The sequence below is a fragment of the Osmerus mordax genome, chromosome 1, assembly GCF_038355195.1.
Source record: "Osmerus mordax isolate fOsmMor3 chromosome 1, fOsmMor3.pri, whole genome shotgun sequence".
NCBI classification, from domain to species: Eukaryota; Metazoa; Chordata; class Actinopteri; order Osmeriformes; family Osmeridae; genus Osmerus; species Osmerus mordax.
Genome location: NC_090050.1, coordinates 15,089,211 through 15,104,765, shown reverse-complemented (window position 1 = coordinate 15,104,765; position 15,555 = coordinate 15,089,211). Strand labels below are relative to the sequence as shown.

Sequence of the window (15,555 nt, the reverse complement as noted above, 5' to 3'; positions counted from 1 at the left end):
ATCATCAACAGAATGCTGATGCTTTTCAGGTGTCCCCTTGTGTAGTCCCACAGGTTCCCAGACGGGGGATTTCATCATTCAGTGAGTCGTCACTACTGATCGCCAACAACATGACACACAAGAGATGCCTCATGAAATGCTGACAGCTGGAAGCCTTGAAAAATATGTCCTTTATATTATATATTTGTATGACATGTTCTGAACTTTTGGCTCCTTTTTAGCTCACAATTGGTGACAAATCACCACTGACATCTTATTCCCCTAAAGAACAAATTGAGGACAGTGGAGGTTGCAAGCGTCTGTGTTGTGCACAGCCTATTATGTTCACTGTGGCATGCTCTCCCCCCAGGCAAAGGCCCAATGTACATATCTGGAAACTGGTTCAAACCTAAGTCACTGCTGTTCTGCTTGCCATACTGGACTGAAAACAATATAGCTGTTTAAGAGGTCTTTGGTGAGGGTCACATTTGCTTTTATTTGTGTTGTTGTATCTTCATTTATAGTATCTGCATTTTAAAATATAATTTTGGCCATAGCAAAAACAAAAACAATGAACACAAGTCACACCACCTTGTCATCAATCATTTTCAGTACCTCCATTTCTTCTATGTTTGAATGTGATTCCAAAGGGAGCAAGGAAATTTACATTTTAAACCAGATGAGGTGATGAACAGCAGAGGAGGCTGGCTGGTGAACAACTACTGAGTGTAAAACTCTGTCTCTGATGACTTCATCACTGCTGCATGTTGGTTCCCTCTTGCTGCTTTCATTATCACTAATCTTTCAGCATGTTCCTGTGTGTCTGCAGACCTAGCCTTGCTGGTAACCCGTTTCGGGTGTTAGACATGGTCCAAGAATGGCTCCTGCAAAGAGACTGACCTGGTTACATGCCTTCCACACACTTAACACTGGCATGCTCATTCCATATAGACCTGTTTGTAAACGTTTGGCTGGTGGTTCCCAAAGTTGAGATCAGCTCCCTTCCAAAAAGGATAGTGCATCTCTTTCCATATTGTGTCCATGTTTTTTACTTAAGAAACTGTAACCATAATGACAAAAAATTTATTAAGTCATTAGTTTGAAATTCAGTGCCATAATTAGGTTTAGTACTGTACTTATACTGTACTTATGTCCATTTTATCCAGTGCTTCCAGAATGTGTATGTTGACAAACGTGTGAAAATGTTGAATGTTTTCCTTAGTGCTCTATTTTTTCATTGCCAAAAGAAAATCTGTTTTCAATAGACTTGTCCCTTGGAAACCAATGTAACTAATGCATTATGTTAGTCATTCATTTTCCAAATCGCTGAGAGCGTTACTCTCTGCCAGATCACATTCTGCAGATAATATGTATCAGGTAAATGTACTCCCTCTATCACTTAACCATAAACCAGCTTTGTGTTTTGCTTAACTGATGCCATCCATCTTCACAGCTCATCAGCTATTTGTAGTTGATGAACCTACTAAGAAGTTGTTGAAACATGCTGTATTGTATTCAGGAAACCAAAAAGTGGGCTTCTTGAATAATGCACATACCCAGCATTTGTAACCCCTTTTTGAGATGCCTTTGGAGATTTTATTAGCGTTTTGCGTATTAGCATGCAGATCTAGGTCATATTTTGTTCTCAGACTGATTTAGCTTCATGGGAAATAGGGATTAATAAGATTTCAGGTGCCTTTGACCTAAATTGTGTCTTTCCACCCCAGAAAGATAAGTCTAAACAATCAGGTTTCAATGTGTATGGGTATCATGTAAATATTTGGGTTTTGTCCTTTAAAGCTATCTACACATATAATGATGGCAATTTAGTATCATATAGTTATACATATTATTGTGAAGCATAATTACAACATACTTCACTGTGTCAGACAGAAATCTCCTTTCTGTTATTATTTGCTACAAAGAGTTGTGAAATGAAACTTTTACCCACATGTTTATGCCTGTAAGTGTATTTTGACAGTTGAGCTGCTGTTAACTGTCACAACACACAGAGAGAGGGGGGGGATGGCTGGTTGTTTAGTTTTCACCATCTGTCATCAGCATCCTATGGGAGACAAGTGGGGCCATGCCTGATCTCAATCAGATCCCCACCCTCCACCTTCTGGAATCATGGTCACAAGGCCACCCCAAGATCTGTACGCTGCACCCACAGCCCACATTACAGAGCAAGGGCACCCCAAGATCTGTACACTGCACCCACAGCCCACATTACAGAGCAAGGGCACCCCAAGATCTGTACACTGCATCCACAGCCCACATTACAGAGCAAGGGCACCCCAAGATCTGTACGCTGCACCCACAGCCCACATTACAGAGCAAGGCCACCCCAAGATCTGTACGCTGCACCCACAGCCCACATTACAGAGCAAGGGCACCCCAAGATCTGTACACTGCACCCACAGCCCACATTACAGAGCAAGGGCACCCCAAAAAAACTAAATAAGTACATTGATTTGTATTTGGTCTGATGTCTTCTGTTGTGCAGGACATGCAGTTTCAACAAAGATGATGAAAAGAGGTTTGGTTGTCACGTTTAAATATAGCTTGAAAAGGAATAACTCCCTTCACAGTAACCCACATGGCCCTCATTTCTTTTACATATATAAAGTACAGCGGTAATGATTACGATATGGCCAGAATCCAAAGCCTCACAGAACACCCTAATCACACATGCTGACACTCAGATATCTCTGTAGCTTTACAGCACTAACCGAGAAAGAGAGTGGGTTCAGTAATAAGCCTCGTCAAATGTTATCTGTATCATTTTTTGTTCTTTTTATTAAAATGCATTGCTGTCAAGGGAATAGCACTCGCTGTTCCTTTTTCCAAAGTCCCATTTCATGAGCTCAAGACTCCTCTGATGACTAATCTGAGATGACACATCTGAAATATGTTTTGCCCCAAGAAATTTTGAGACAAAATCATGAGTCTTCTGAACAAACAAGCCCACTTGCTTACTTGATAGTCTGAGTTTAGAAAGAGTTGAGAAAATATTATGTAGATTTTCTTATTAGGCTCAATGGTCAAATTGTTCTTGTAATTTTGTGGATTTGTGTAAATCTGAGTAAATAAACCAATTCGACATCACATGCATTTGGCGCGGGGCTTCAATAATTGTATTTGTGTCTTATCCTAGTGCATCTAGAAGTGTGGGAAGATTGATGCAGGACCCAGTCGTCTGAACACCTGACTCTCATACTGGACTCGAGGGTTAGGATCAAGCCTTATCTCTGCTGGGACTTTGTGTCTTTAAACTGCTCCCAACATAGATGAGACTGTGTTGTCACTGCATCTTATATTGGAGTAAACATTCTAAAACAGAGTCTACATGGGCATTCCAAACCATAGAAATTAGCTCTAAAGTGCTTTCCCTTATAAAATATCTATCCAAATTCAGTGTAATTCTCAGAATTTCAAAGCAGTTCATGATAATTGTTTAGTAGTATAGTTTTTTTTGTATTCTGTTTTTTGTTTCAACGTTATTATATTTGAGAACATAACTTTGTGCTGTCTAGTTAGAGACTTTTGTAGACTTAGAGATGGAGAGCAAACAGTCTAAGCCTATGACAAACAACGAGAGTTAACTGATATAAGATATAATTTCTGAGAAAAATGGCTGAGCAAGCATAGCAAACCCACAAACCAAACCGGAATATTGCAACTGGAAATGTTGTAGCCTACTCATTGAGCTAATACAGAATGAAAAGTTTTTTTTTATCAAATAGAGGGATCATTAATTTGTTGAGTTGATATAGGACTATTTTTAAGTTCTAAAGTATAGCCTCTGTGTGCACAGTTATTGCATGCTCTTTGTGGACCTCTGGATTCCCAGTTACAGTGAAGGCATGTATACCATACATTCAAAGAACTTACCGTGCTTGAAGATATATTTATAATATTACTCTATGTATAAATTACTGCAGACATTAGAGACCAATATTAAGATGTCTCCTCGGCATTGTGACAAAAGCGGTCAGATCACCATGATCAGGGTGTGAAGGACTTGGAGGTGTCCCTGATGTCTGAGGGTGGTCAGTGCCTCCACGGTCAGCAGAACTATCCAGTACAATGGCCATGTTGACTTAACTCAGATCCACAAATATACCTGCAGGCCACAGGACTTCTTCTTTGTGATGACCAGGTGCAACATCCATGAAGAGTTGTAAACAGGCTCTATAAATCCCTCTCAACACTAGCTAGACACGTTGTAGGGTCTGAAGGATGGGCACAATGTTTGGGTTCATTTGACTTGTCGGTGAATGCTGTGAGGCCACTGCTGTCCAGCCTTGTCAACAGGGCCAGGCCCAAGATACTGCTATCCTGTCACATGTTTTTATTACAAGAACACCAACAATACAAAAAACATCATTTCATCTGTGTGCCACAAAAAAAAAGCTTTCCCATTTTAGTGGAGACTTGAGGGACAAGCAAGCTTTGAGAATGTTTAGTAGTCTGCCTTCTAAACTTAATAAGTAAGCACTTTTAAGAGCTTTATACTCAAATAACTTTCACTCGTGGTGTCTACTTTACCTACTTATACACAGTACATGTAAAGTAAGGAAAGGATGGATTTAAGTACAGTTGAGCTTCATACAGTAGTTACATTGCTTTGAAAGATGTAGTCTATTACCTTTGTGGTGGAAAGGTCTTTGTGCATGAATAATTAGGTTTGAGGTTGTAGGCTAATATAAGGTCCTTTCTTTTGAGGGTAACCCTAAATTGTTACAAAAAATGTAGATTTTGTAGGCCTAAATGTAACTGATTAACTTTAGGCTGTGCGTTTTTCTTACGGTGTTTACGGTAGAGAATTCCTCCACATTTTTTCCAAGCAAGTCTCGGTCAATTAGTTCAGACAGTAAGGAAAGCTTGTAGCCAGTTAGTCCTTACTCCTCCAATGACAAGCTAAAACACCTATTACTCCTACTTAGACCTGTGGGAATCCCGACGAAATTTTGGATTTACCTAAAACATGGGATTTGAGTTGGATCGATTTAAAGGGGCTGTGGACCCAGATTTCAAATGCAACTTGTGCAATAAAGTTCTAGAAGACCCGCTTACTACTCCGTGTGGTCATGTCTTCTGCGCTGGATGTGTGCTGCCTTGGGTTGTCCAGCAGAGCAGCTGTCCAGTGAAGTGTCAAAGGATCTCTACGAAAGAGCTTAACCACGTTCTCCCTCTTAAAAATCTGATTTTGAAGCTGGACATTAAGTGTGACAATTATGCAAGGGGTTGTGAAAAAGTAGTGAAGCTGCAAAATTTGGCAGAGCACGCAGAGATGTGTGATTACTCGCCGGCCAAATGCAGGATTAAAGGATGCAACGAAGTATTGAACCTGAAGGACATGGATGCCCATATGCGCGAAACGTGTGATTACAGACCAGTCGGGATATGCGAAAATGGATGTGGATTGATGCTCACCTATAAAGAGCAAAAACTTAACCATTGCTGTTTGAAAGCGCTCAAAGCCCACAACAGCACATTACACGGAAAGGTGGTCAGTTTGGACAAAGAGTTCAAGAAGCAATCTTTGAAATCCAACAAGAGAGAGAAGTCACTTCTCGCGCAACTGTCTGCTGTCCACAACGAGCTACAAATGACAGCATTGAAATATCAAAAGAAATTTACTGAATATAGTGCAAGGATCGACTCGCTGACCAAGACCCTGGCTCCTCCGTGCAAGGTAAAACGTTAAAGGATTCGAGGGAGGTTACTTGCAGTTTCAAAACTCTTCTTTGTCAATATTCGTAACTTTTATTTCTTGAGTGTAGTTAGCCTATATTTTGACACTTGTGGTATTGGCTTTTGGTGTGTTATCCGACTTCTTAACCTAAACTCCGCTGGTTAACGATAAGGTCCACCTTTCTGACGAGACTTTGGAGTTTCCTGTTGTCAAACATGCTTTCCAAGTATTTCTTGTAGTGCCTTATTCACATAGAGCATACTGTAGTTTTGAACGAGGAGTAAGGGCCAAGGGGCCAAACTGTTCAGAAGTTCTTCCTCTCAGCCTGCCATGAGACATGTCTGTCAGCTGCACTTACGGCCAGCTGGCTTCCAAGGGGGAGGGGCAAATATTTACTGCTGCTTTGTACACACCGAGACGCAGGTCACAATTACCTTCTCATCGATTCAGCGCTGCTACAGTTATGTGGGACTTTAGGCTGAAGATGTCGCCCCTTATAATGTTCATTGAAGACCACATTTCAATTACACATTAGCCTATAGTGCGAACAAAAATGATTTATTGGTTATGACTGGAACTATTCCAGAAGTGTAAATTTGATCCTCAGATAATTTATTTTATATTATTTAATTGTAAGTACATTTATATTTCATCAGTCAATGTAGTATTTGACCATAGAGCAGAGGTGCTGTTGACAGTTGTAGGCTCAACCACAACCTGTTGCCCTGATTGTTCAGTTAGGGATGAAGATTTGTGTTTTCTTATGGTGACCATTAGAACATAAATAAACAAATACATAAACTAATGAGGAACCTTCACAAGTCCAAGTTAGATGTTGACTAGTTGAATATGTTTATTGAGACAACTGTTGTAATATATCAACAGAACAACAACAACAAAAAACATTCAGTGGATTTTTTTTATGAAACAGCTGCAGTGCACAAATTCAGTATGAAAGGGGTGAATTTTCTTTCTTGAATCCCTGGAAAACATCTCCAAAGGAAAGAATTCTCAAATTATCCATGGAAAAGAAAGTAGAACAGATAAAAATCATTATGTGGACTGTGTGGTTAGTTTAAAGTTTTTTTTTTTTCTTCAATTTTTTTCTTTAGAGTCAGTCAAGCAGTATGAACAGGATTGCTTGGCGCAGAACTTGAGTGCACATGTGGCAGTATCAAACAGAAAGACACAAGTGGAATTAGCTGTGGGAGGCGGGCGACTTGCAGCCTGCCACTGCACAGGCCTCAGGAACCTGTGTTTTTAGTTTTGCTGGTCACGTTGTTAATACAGTACATCATGTTACTATGTTCTAGAATCTAGATCTTTATATATTCTCAGACTCATTTTAGATTCTTAGATTGTATTTTTCCCCAACATAAAAATACCACTCTGCCTACATTTGACAGGTAACACACTTAAGCCATATTTGGAATCTGCACAGTTGTCACCACTTGGATTGTGGTTAGCAGATGTTTTTGGTCCTGCTTTGCTCTGACAGGTGAATGAGAAAGTCAGGTTCAACTTTGTCATCTATTGGAAACTGCTAAACAGGAAAAGCTTCCTTAACTGGTTTCAGGACTTTGTCATTGTCATTCAAGAGTAAAATACTTTTTTTTAGTTTATATCCACTTTAGCATTTTCTATGTGCACATTCTGTATGAATTTTTTGTGTATTTAGTATCATGGGTGACTGCCTAGACTCAAAATAAGCAGTGTACATTGCACCATGGCAGTCATGTACAGTACTGTTTTGCCCTAGCCTATATGGTATTCAGGACACTGTACATGCCGTTAATATCTGCTTATATTTAGTTCCAGTGTGCAGTGGCATACTGAAATGACAGCTGAAATTATCTTCACAGTACCCCCCACCACCACCACCAACACCACCACACACACAGACTCACCCCCTTAAGAAATGGGTTAAGACGTTCCCCTTGTCATCTCTCCACTGACAAAGAGGTCTACTGGTTTATTAATACACATAGCAAACATTTCTGAAGTGAAAAAGGGAAAGAGCAATAACCTTTCCTGGAACTGGTCACTTGACAGCTCTTTCACCAAGGGCTGGTTAAGCTATAGAGAATTCAGTAGATTCACATGGTGAAGCATTAACATATGAGAACATGTTACCCCCTGCCGTTAGCCATATTTATTCATCTTGTTATTTTACATTTCCAATACAGTAAATTAATAATTCAGCAACTAATATTATCCAATACAGGCAAAATAAAAATGGCTTTTCATGAAAGACATACCGATACTATAAATATTTCTGAACACTACTTGTTGATGTTCCATATTGATGTTTACTTTAGAAACTCAACAGAAATGTTGAGTTTATTAACTATTTCGAAGTTAATGTAGTTCATTGTGAAGTTTTATTTTGATTTCTGTACTCTTCTTCTGTGTCTGCAGGGAGGGGATACCAAAACCATCACAGCAATCCTCCACCGGGAGGGGGGGTCTCTTGGATTCAACATTATAGGAGGAAGACCATGTCCGGTTAGTCGAGTTTTACAAATTAACACAAATTATTGGGATACCCTCCTGATTATCAGTCAAGTATAATGCTCCAAAGCAGAACCAGAGTTCATACTTTTACTTTTTATACAATATAGACAGAAACACATTGTGCTAATTAGACTTGGATAGCTAAACCGCATCAATCCTGTTTTACAGTGTCTTTTTATTGGTTGGGTTTAGTGGATTTGATTTTTAAGATGAAAACTGCAATTCGTTTAAATGAGAGTTAAATCAGGGATTATGATTCTGCCTTGTGTTGTTTTCTCTTTAATTGAGAGGATTGTGGTGATATGGTCCCCTCAGAAGGGTTAAACAGATCGTTTACCACAGGCTGATAATAACCATGGCCATGTTAAATGTCTCACTGTTTGAAGAGAAAAAACATTATGACGGTGGGATCCTGTGACAGAAATGAGGGTTATCCTTATCAGAAGTCCACCTGCATGGTAGAGAGTCCATTCACGTGTTACAAATGCATTCTCCATACATACAGTGTCCTTCTACAGAGTACACAGGTCCCACTGAAATGGTGTTCACAGTATCTGTTTCACTTGGAATGTATGCCAAACTGTTCCAGGGCTGTTTTTCTGTGGTTTCTTTAAAATAGCTCTTGTGACGCATTTAGATGTAGCAACATGGATTATTACAGTAAAATGTTTTACAACAGGAACTGTAAAAAGGGCCTAAATATCCCAAGCTATTTTATTTATTTATTTATTTATTTTATGGTCTTGCAGATTTGTAATTGTCCCAAATCACCTGAACAGAACCATGTATCAAGATCTCCGTAAAAGAGTACAGAGAATACAGTACACACAGCCTTTGCTTGCAGTGTCCTGGTTACCAAAAGACTTCCCAAAGAGGTCACCAAATCTTCTATAATAAACCATTGATTCAAATGGAAATAACTTTATGAGGCCCTGCAGCTTTCATCTTCCATCCTTCACTTGGACTGATGGGATGACCAAGCAGGGGTGGATGCCTAGCTTACTTTAATTGAGGCTGGCCATTGTAGCCACTACACAGACTGTGTGATGGACCTGAGTTTGTCTGCCTTTTTGCCTCTGGGAAGGGGGACATCGCAAAGCATTAGCCCGCTCACACAGTCCTGTTGTGACTGCCCTGGCACTGTGGGTAACTTTTGGACAAAGCATTATACTGTAAACATTGGCTTGTGATGAGTTCCGAAAAAAGAGGATGTGGACCTGAAATAATTAATTACTGAGCTCACAGTTTGACTTCTGTGGTTTCTTTAAGTATTCCATTAAAACTGAGCACAGTGTCGCACGACTTGGCAGGATACAAGGTGGTTTTGATGTGGTTTTAGGAGGGAGCCAAGAGAGAGGTTGGCAGTGGATGTTGTGAAGCCAATCATAGATTTTACACTGTGGGGTCACAGCCTCTGTGATGGACCCAGAGAAATCAAAATGGGATTGTATACGTTAGTGAAGTCTATATGCAGAGCTTGTGATGGCCAGGGTCGCTTGTCCATGTCTGGGAAGCATGTCAACTGGCTGGCCATCCTGGCACATGGCACTGCTGGAGCCCAGCATTAAGCCCTGTGTAATGTGCACCTGCATCCACTTCCCATTCACTGGCGGCTGTTGAGCCCTGTGGTTAATGGTGGGGTTAACCAGGCAGTGTCGATGACTGCAGTTGTGTTCATGTGTAAGGACCTCCGGGTCCAACACCCTAATTGGTGGGAATAAGCAAACCTGCTTCAATTGTCTGCATAATACCCCTAGGACTTTTAAAAGTAGGTTACATAGTAAGTTAAGACAATTTTAACAAGACTCCAGGAGTTTTTTGAAAAATAACTGAACGGAAAGTTCCTTCAGATCACATAGACAATATTACACTGTGTTAATATTGATTGTTCTGTACTTGTTTGCACATCTACGACATGTTGTTTTCCCCCACAGGATGACAATGATGGCACTTCAAATGAAGGAATCTTTGTATCCAAGATAGTGGACAGTGGGCCCTCGGACAAGGAAGGAGGCCTTCAGATCCATGACAGAATAATGGAGGTACTGTATGTGCCCTTCTACAGCATTTCATTTGAAGGGCAAGTAGCAGGAATCGTTGGGGCTTGCACTCTTTGGACGTGTCCAGCTTCTTTATGGCTTCTGAAGTAGAACAGTCAACGGCAGAAGGTTTTACCTGGAAGAGCTTCAGTTGTAACTCAGTTTAAATATAATGATTATAGATTATTCCACTGCACACATGAGAGATACAATGTACTATACATTTTATTTTATTTTCACCATTATCATTCATATCGTAAAAACTTTGTCTTGGTACTATATTATGCTGAGTTAGTATCTGTGTGCTCTTTTAACAATAAATACTGGAAGCTGTCACAGAGGGTTTGCTCTAAGAACAGAAAACCTGAAGCAAAGCTGTCGTTCGATATTTGACTTGGTATCTTAAATGCAAAAACCTTGGATTACTCACAAGCAGATGAATCTCTAGTGACAGTCTTGCCGTGAAGAAGCCCCTTCTGGTCTTCAAACAGAATGCCCATGTAGAAAGGCCAGGTGCCCTCCGAGGTCAATGTGAAGGGTGCACAGAAAATCAACATCACAAAGGATGCTTTTATAGTTGTTGTTTGAACTTGAGACCGTAACAAAGTATGCAGTGAGCTATAGATCTAATGCATTGAACTATGAAGTGTTAGTGACTGTTTACCACAAACTGATGGTATGCTACAGATATTACTTTATGAACCTTCTTTCCAAACTAAAGCATTTGATGGTAATTCAAAAACTACTGTATGCTGTAAAAAAAACTACTGTATGTTCTTGTTTGCTTTTAGCAAATGGAAGATGTTAAAAGGTGGCAAGGGGAATGGTGTCCCTAGATTGCAGATTTTCCTCCATAATTGATCCCAACTCTGTTTTGACAGACAGAAGTTGTAAATGTTATCACAACCAACTAGGATCCAACACTATAGGCCTTTTATAGTAACCTCTTTACGTATCGTTAACAAGTTGTCAAATCCCACTGTTCGTTCAGATTCCCTTGACAATGGGCAGATTGAGCCACAGAAACCGACAGCGATTGACTTGGCGCCGAGTGACTTTAGACCAGTGGTGCCTTCAAGTGGCTTACTGGCTGGATCCATGAGGAGAGATTAGCTCACATGCCGCGTCAGTGTGTGTCACTGGGATTTACCCAAATGTGTGTGTGTGTGTAAGTGTGTAAGTGTGAGTATAACGTGGATGATTATATTAACATGCTTCATATATATGCTATGGATATGGGTATGTGTTATCTGAGAAGACTCCCCTGTATGGGATTATATTGTATTTGGTAGACATTCATCTTTTAAATGTAAAAGAGAGCAGATTTAGCTTTAGGATGATATTGGACCTTCATTTGTATTTTTGTCTTTATATTGTTGTTGACCCATTGTATGATAAGTCACCAGATCTGTCTAGAGAGTGCAGAACATGAGAAGAAGGAGAATATGTAGAGCCTGGGGACAGAGGAAAAACCCTATTAAGTGACCCCATGTCAAGAGGCAAGGCATGACTAAACAAAACCGAACAAAATAAATCCTTCATGAATTGAAACTTTGCTGTAGAGACAGTGCATGGTTGTTGTTTCCCTTTGGTGGTTCTCATTGGATACGAAAGCTGATCTCGGAGGTGGTTTCAATCTTACAGGCGCTTTCTTTGTCATATTCTGTCATAATGAAAATTGCTGGCTCATATATAATGCTGTGTAATTGTGTCAGTTGCTTTCCCTAAAGGAGGGAGAAGTACTGCTTGAATTCAGCGAAACATAGTCATGAATTAAGTGAAAAATGTATACCCAGAGCCCACCGGCAGTTCCGTGTCGTGTATTCTCCACTGATGCAAGTAGATAAACCAACATCCTGTGGCGCCCTCCCGCTCGGCTCCCTGTGTGGGACGCTGAGCGCAGCTGGAGTGTGCATTTTCAACCTGGGCCATCGGAAACCCTTTCAGCCTTGCCTTTCCTCCAAAAAGACTTCTGTCAGCACTTTTCTTTAGTTCTGCTTTGATGGCTCCAGAAGCTCTCCCCAGCTTGGATGAACCAGGAGAATCTCCTTCAGATGCTGTTTGTTGATGCTGCACATTTGATGAACTTCCTCAAATGGATTCTTGTAACAGTCAGGATGTCATTATCCCAGTTTTAGGGCAGTGATTTAAGTTTCTTAATGGTATTTTGCTGAGATTCTTGACTGGGATAATTCTTTTTTCTGTGTTGGCCAATCAGTAGACAGCATAAAGACCATTATTAAAAAAATGAAAGCAATTCTTCTCAGTGAGTGCATATGAAAATAAAAGTAGACAATGTGGATCAGCGCTCATGCATCACAAAGCAGTGCTTTGCTGCAGGGATCGGCTGGCCTATATGGAGACATTTATATAACATGTAGGGAAAACAAGTTCAGCTGAAGAGGTGGAACCACAAGGTCCGTCTCCATCTCAGACAGCCACACCAGACTGGTGTGTTTTCTCTGCCTTAAGTGGAGGTGTTAGTTCCAGTAAGTCTACATGGATGTTGCATGTACATGATGATCCAGGGCTTGTCCACCAGGACAGGCTCTTAGCGGGGGAGCGCGATGGCAGATGTCCCTCCGCTAGAGCAATAGCGCTTGGGATGAATCAGAGCATGAATGCCTCCTTGTTCAACACAGACATTTTCTCATAAAAAGTCAGTGCTGTTTACTTTTGCTCACTCTCCACGAGCTGAAAACTCTTCACACTCAGGTCTGGAGCAGATGTGTTTGCCTATCTGATATAAGTCAGATTCAGTTTGAACCTAATCGGTGGCACCACTTCATTTTTAGTCTGTCTTGTTAAAACAGAGGCATTATGAAATTAGACAGTTGCTTGAAAAATATATACTCATGCAAAACTATGCTTTATTTAATGACACATTTTTTCTTTCGAAATGTTACATTGTTCTACTTGCCTAAGCATTTCTTAGCCTTCACAACACTACACATTCCGGTTTTATGACAATCAACATTGGCCAAGACTCGAACATCATTAGCTGTTAGAAAGGAAAGAAATGCTTTGTGTTTTTCTCCATGGCTCTCAGTATTTACACATGCCTCAGATGTTATGGCGAATAATATCATCACTGCTTGCATGACAAAGCCTGCGTCACAATGCCACAACTGCGCTCGATCGCTTATGGTTCGATGTTTTTGTGCGCAACCAAGTGCAAGAATCAGAGAGAAACAGGACACTGGAGCTGCAGTTGTAAATGTCACCCTGTAAATCCACTGTAAACAGTTTTGACCAAGAAGGGTGAACAACAGCAACTGCTTTCATATATTCTGACATTGAGTAGATGTCCGTTGTAGATGGGATACATTGTGACCATGTGAACTGTGTCCCAGCTGTATTGCAACAACAGCATGTAAGCTTGTGAACCCCCACAGTGGAAAATGGGTTGGATGGTAGAAGACTTTTAAAGTTATTTCAGTCCGTTTATTTCAGTATAAACAGTGCTCATAGAACAGCTTAGTGTTCTCATTGTTTACACTCTGTGCCTCTCCTGCCCTAGTCCCCTGCACGTTCCATTTGCAGTGAAAGCCCAGGGCTGTGATGGGTCTGTTTTAACAGATCAGCAACATCTTCTGCTAGAACCGCCTGTAAATCCCCCTCCTGTTGCATCAACTCTTTTCCATTATATGTTGTTTTTTTCATTCCAGAAAAGCTTGTGATTTTCTCTTGAGGCTTTATATGGTTGTTTCCATTTTGTTCAGCTCAGTAGGGGGCTGTCAATGACTAACCATCCAAAAATAGAGCTAAAATGACATGTAATTGGTTTCTACACAAACATACCTACCATAACAGCTCACCTATGTTGAATTCATGTGCAATTACCAGCGCTTGTTTGACCTGTTTCACGTTGACCACATTTCTGTGTGATTAACACAAAATGAGAGGAGAATTGTGGTGGAAAAATGTCACAAGTCACAACTAAAGCTTTTCTGACATGAAGTATTTGGAAAAGCTATTTGAGAATATTAGATTTAACCTCAAGACAGAACCCAAAATTGGCTTGACTTTCCTTCACCCTGTCCGAGTGAATAAACCTCCAATATGTTAACCTGCACCTCCTACCCAGGCACTTAGTTTGAATAATTTAATATTTTATAATTTCTGTTGTATTTGTTATAAATGTCTGGCTAGTCAGATATTGTATTAATACGTTATAATAACTTTCTTGTTAAATAGATGAAGTGACAAGATCAACGTCAATCTAAGACTCAATAGTCCAAGTTGTCTTCTAACAGTTTGGGACTCTTCAGATAAGAGCAGTGGGTAACAATGTTAGTCCAGCTCCAGGAATCCTGCAGGCCAAACGGGTGATTCCTTATCTCTGTGTGCCTGCCGAGCTGTGAGGTTACCCACAGTGCACCACTTAACACCCCATACCTCCCGAGAGTTATTTTAGTGTGGCCTCGCCAGCCGGCCCCAGCCACCCCTATCTCTCAGCAGCGGAGCCAGGAACATGTGATTGGAGCCTGATAGAAATGTGAAGGGAGCTGTATAGAGGGAAGGCCCAGACCATGCATGCTGATGAGCCTGATTCCGTTTGAAGTGTGGATGTTAGCATCCCCCTTCCACAGGAAGGAGGGGGAGAGCCTTGGACAGTCTGTTAAAAAGTAGAGAAAATCCCATTTGTAACTGAAGGGATTGTGTTTCTGTTTGGTGGTAAAACCTACAGAATGGGCTTTCTATTTATACTGTGCTTCAATGCTTTTTCAAAGAGAACTATATTCAATAATCACTTGAAACTTTGGTGACAGACCAGTTATTTCTAAAACGGTATTAGATGTCCATATTTAAAGAGGACAAGCTATTTGTACCACGCATGTCTCATTCATCAAATCTCAGTAACTGAAACCTCTGTGACTCTTTAGGGATTAAAGAGATTTATACTGTTGTTCATCACTCATCTTTGCTTTATCTTTGTCTAAATACTCTTGCAGCATTAAACATGATCTCATTTTGTGTGTGTTTGTTTGTGGATTTAGACGTTCCAGCCCCCACCTCCCCCCTTCCCCTCCCGTCCTCTCTCCACCTCTCAGGGACAGAATGTCAGGCGTGGGCGACCCGTCCCCTCTGTCACTTAGTGGTTGTCACAGCACATGGCCTCTTCTGCAGGACATGGTATCACACAATTTCCCAGCCGTTATTTCTGACCGATTTGATCTGGAATCACATGTTCATCCTCAGGCAAGAAACAGACCTTTGTAAGGCCCCTTATTAGATTTCGGCCCTCATGTAGTTGGACTGTCTTTCCCCAGATGAGCCGGCCTACTGTGTTGCCTGGCCCTAGCCAGAGTCAGGCACTAC

At 40.7% G+C, this 15,555-nt stretch overlaps 1 protein-coding gene across 1 annotated transcript in view; it reads left to right on the top strand.

The window, feature by feature from the left end:
- Positions 1-4,869: 4,869 nt before the first annotated feature.
- pdzrn3b (PDZ domain containing RING finger 3b) overlaps positions 4,870-15,555 on the top strand; it is a 69,108-nt gene continuing 58,422 nt past the window's right edge. Inside the window, exons 1-3 of the mRNA XM_067241749.1 lie at positions 4,870-5,680; positions 8,099-8,185; positions 10,129-10,236. Of these exons, the coding sequence (XP_067097850.1) occupies positions 4,970-5,680; positions 8,099-8,185; positions 10,129-10,236 (906 nt within the window). The 5' untranslated portion in view covers positions 4,870-4,969. The remainder of the gene's footprint in view (positions 5,681-8,098; positions 8,186-10,128; positions 10,237-15,555) is intronic.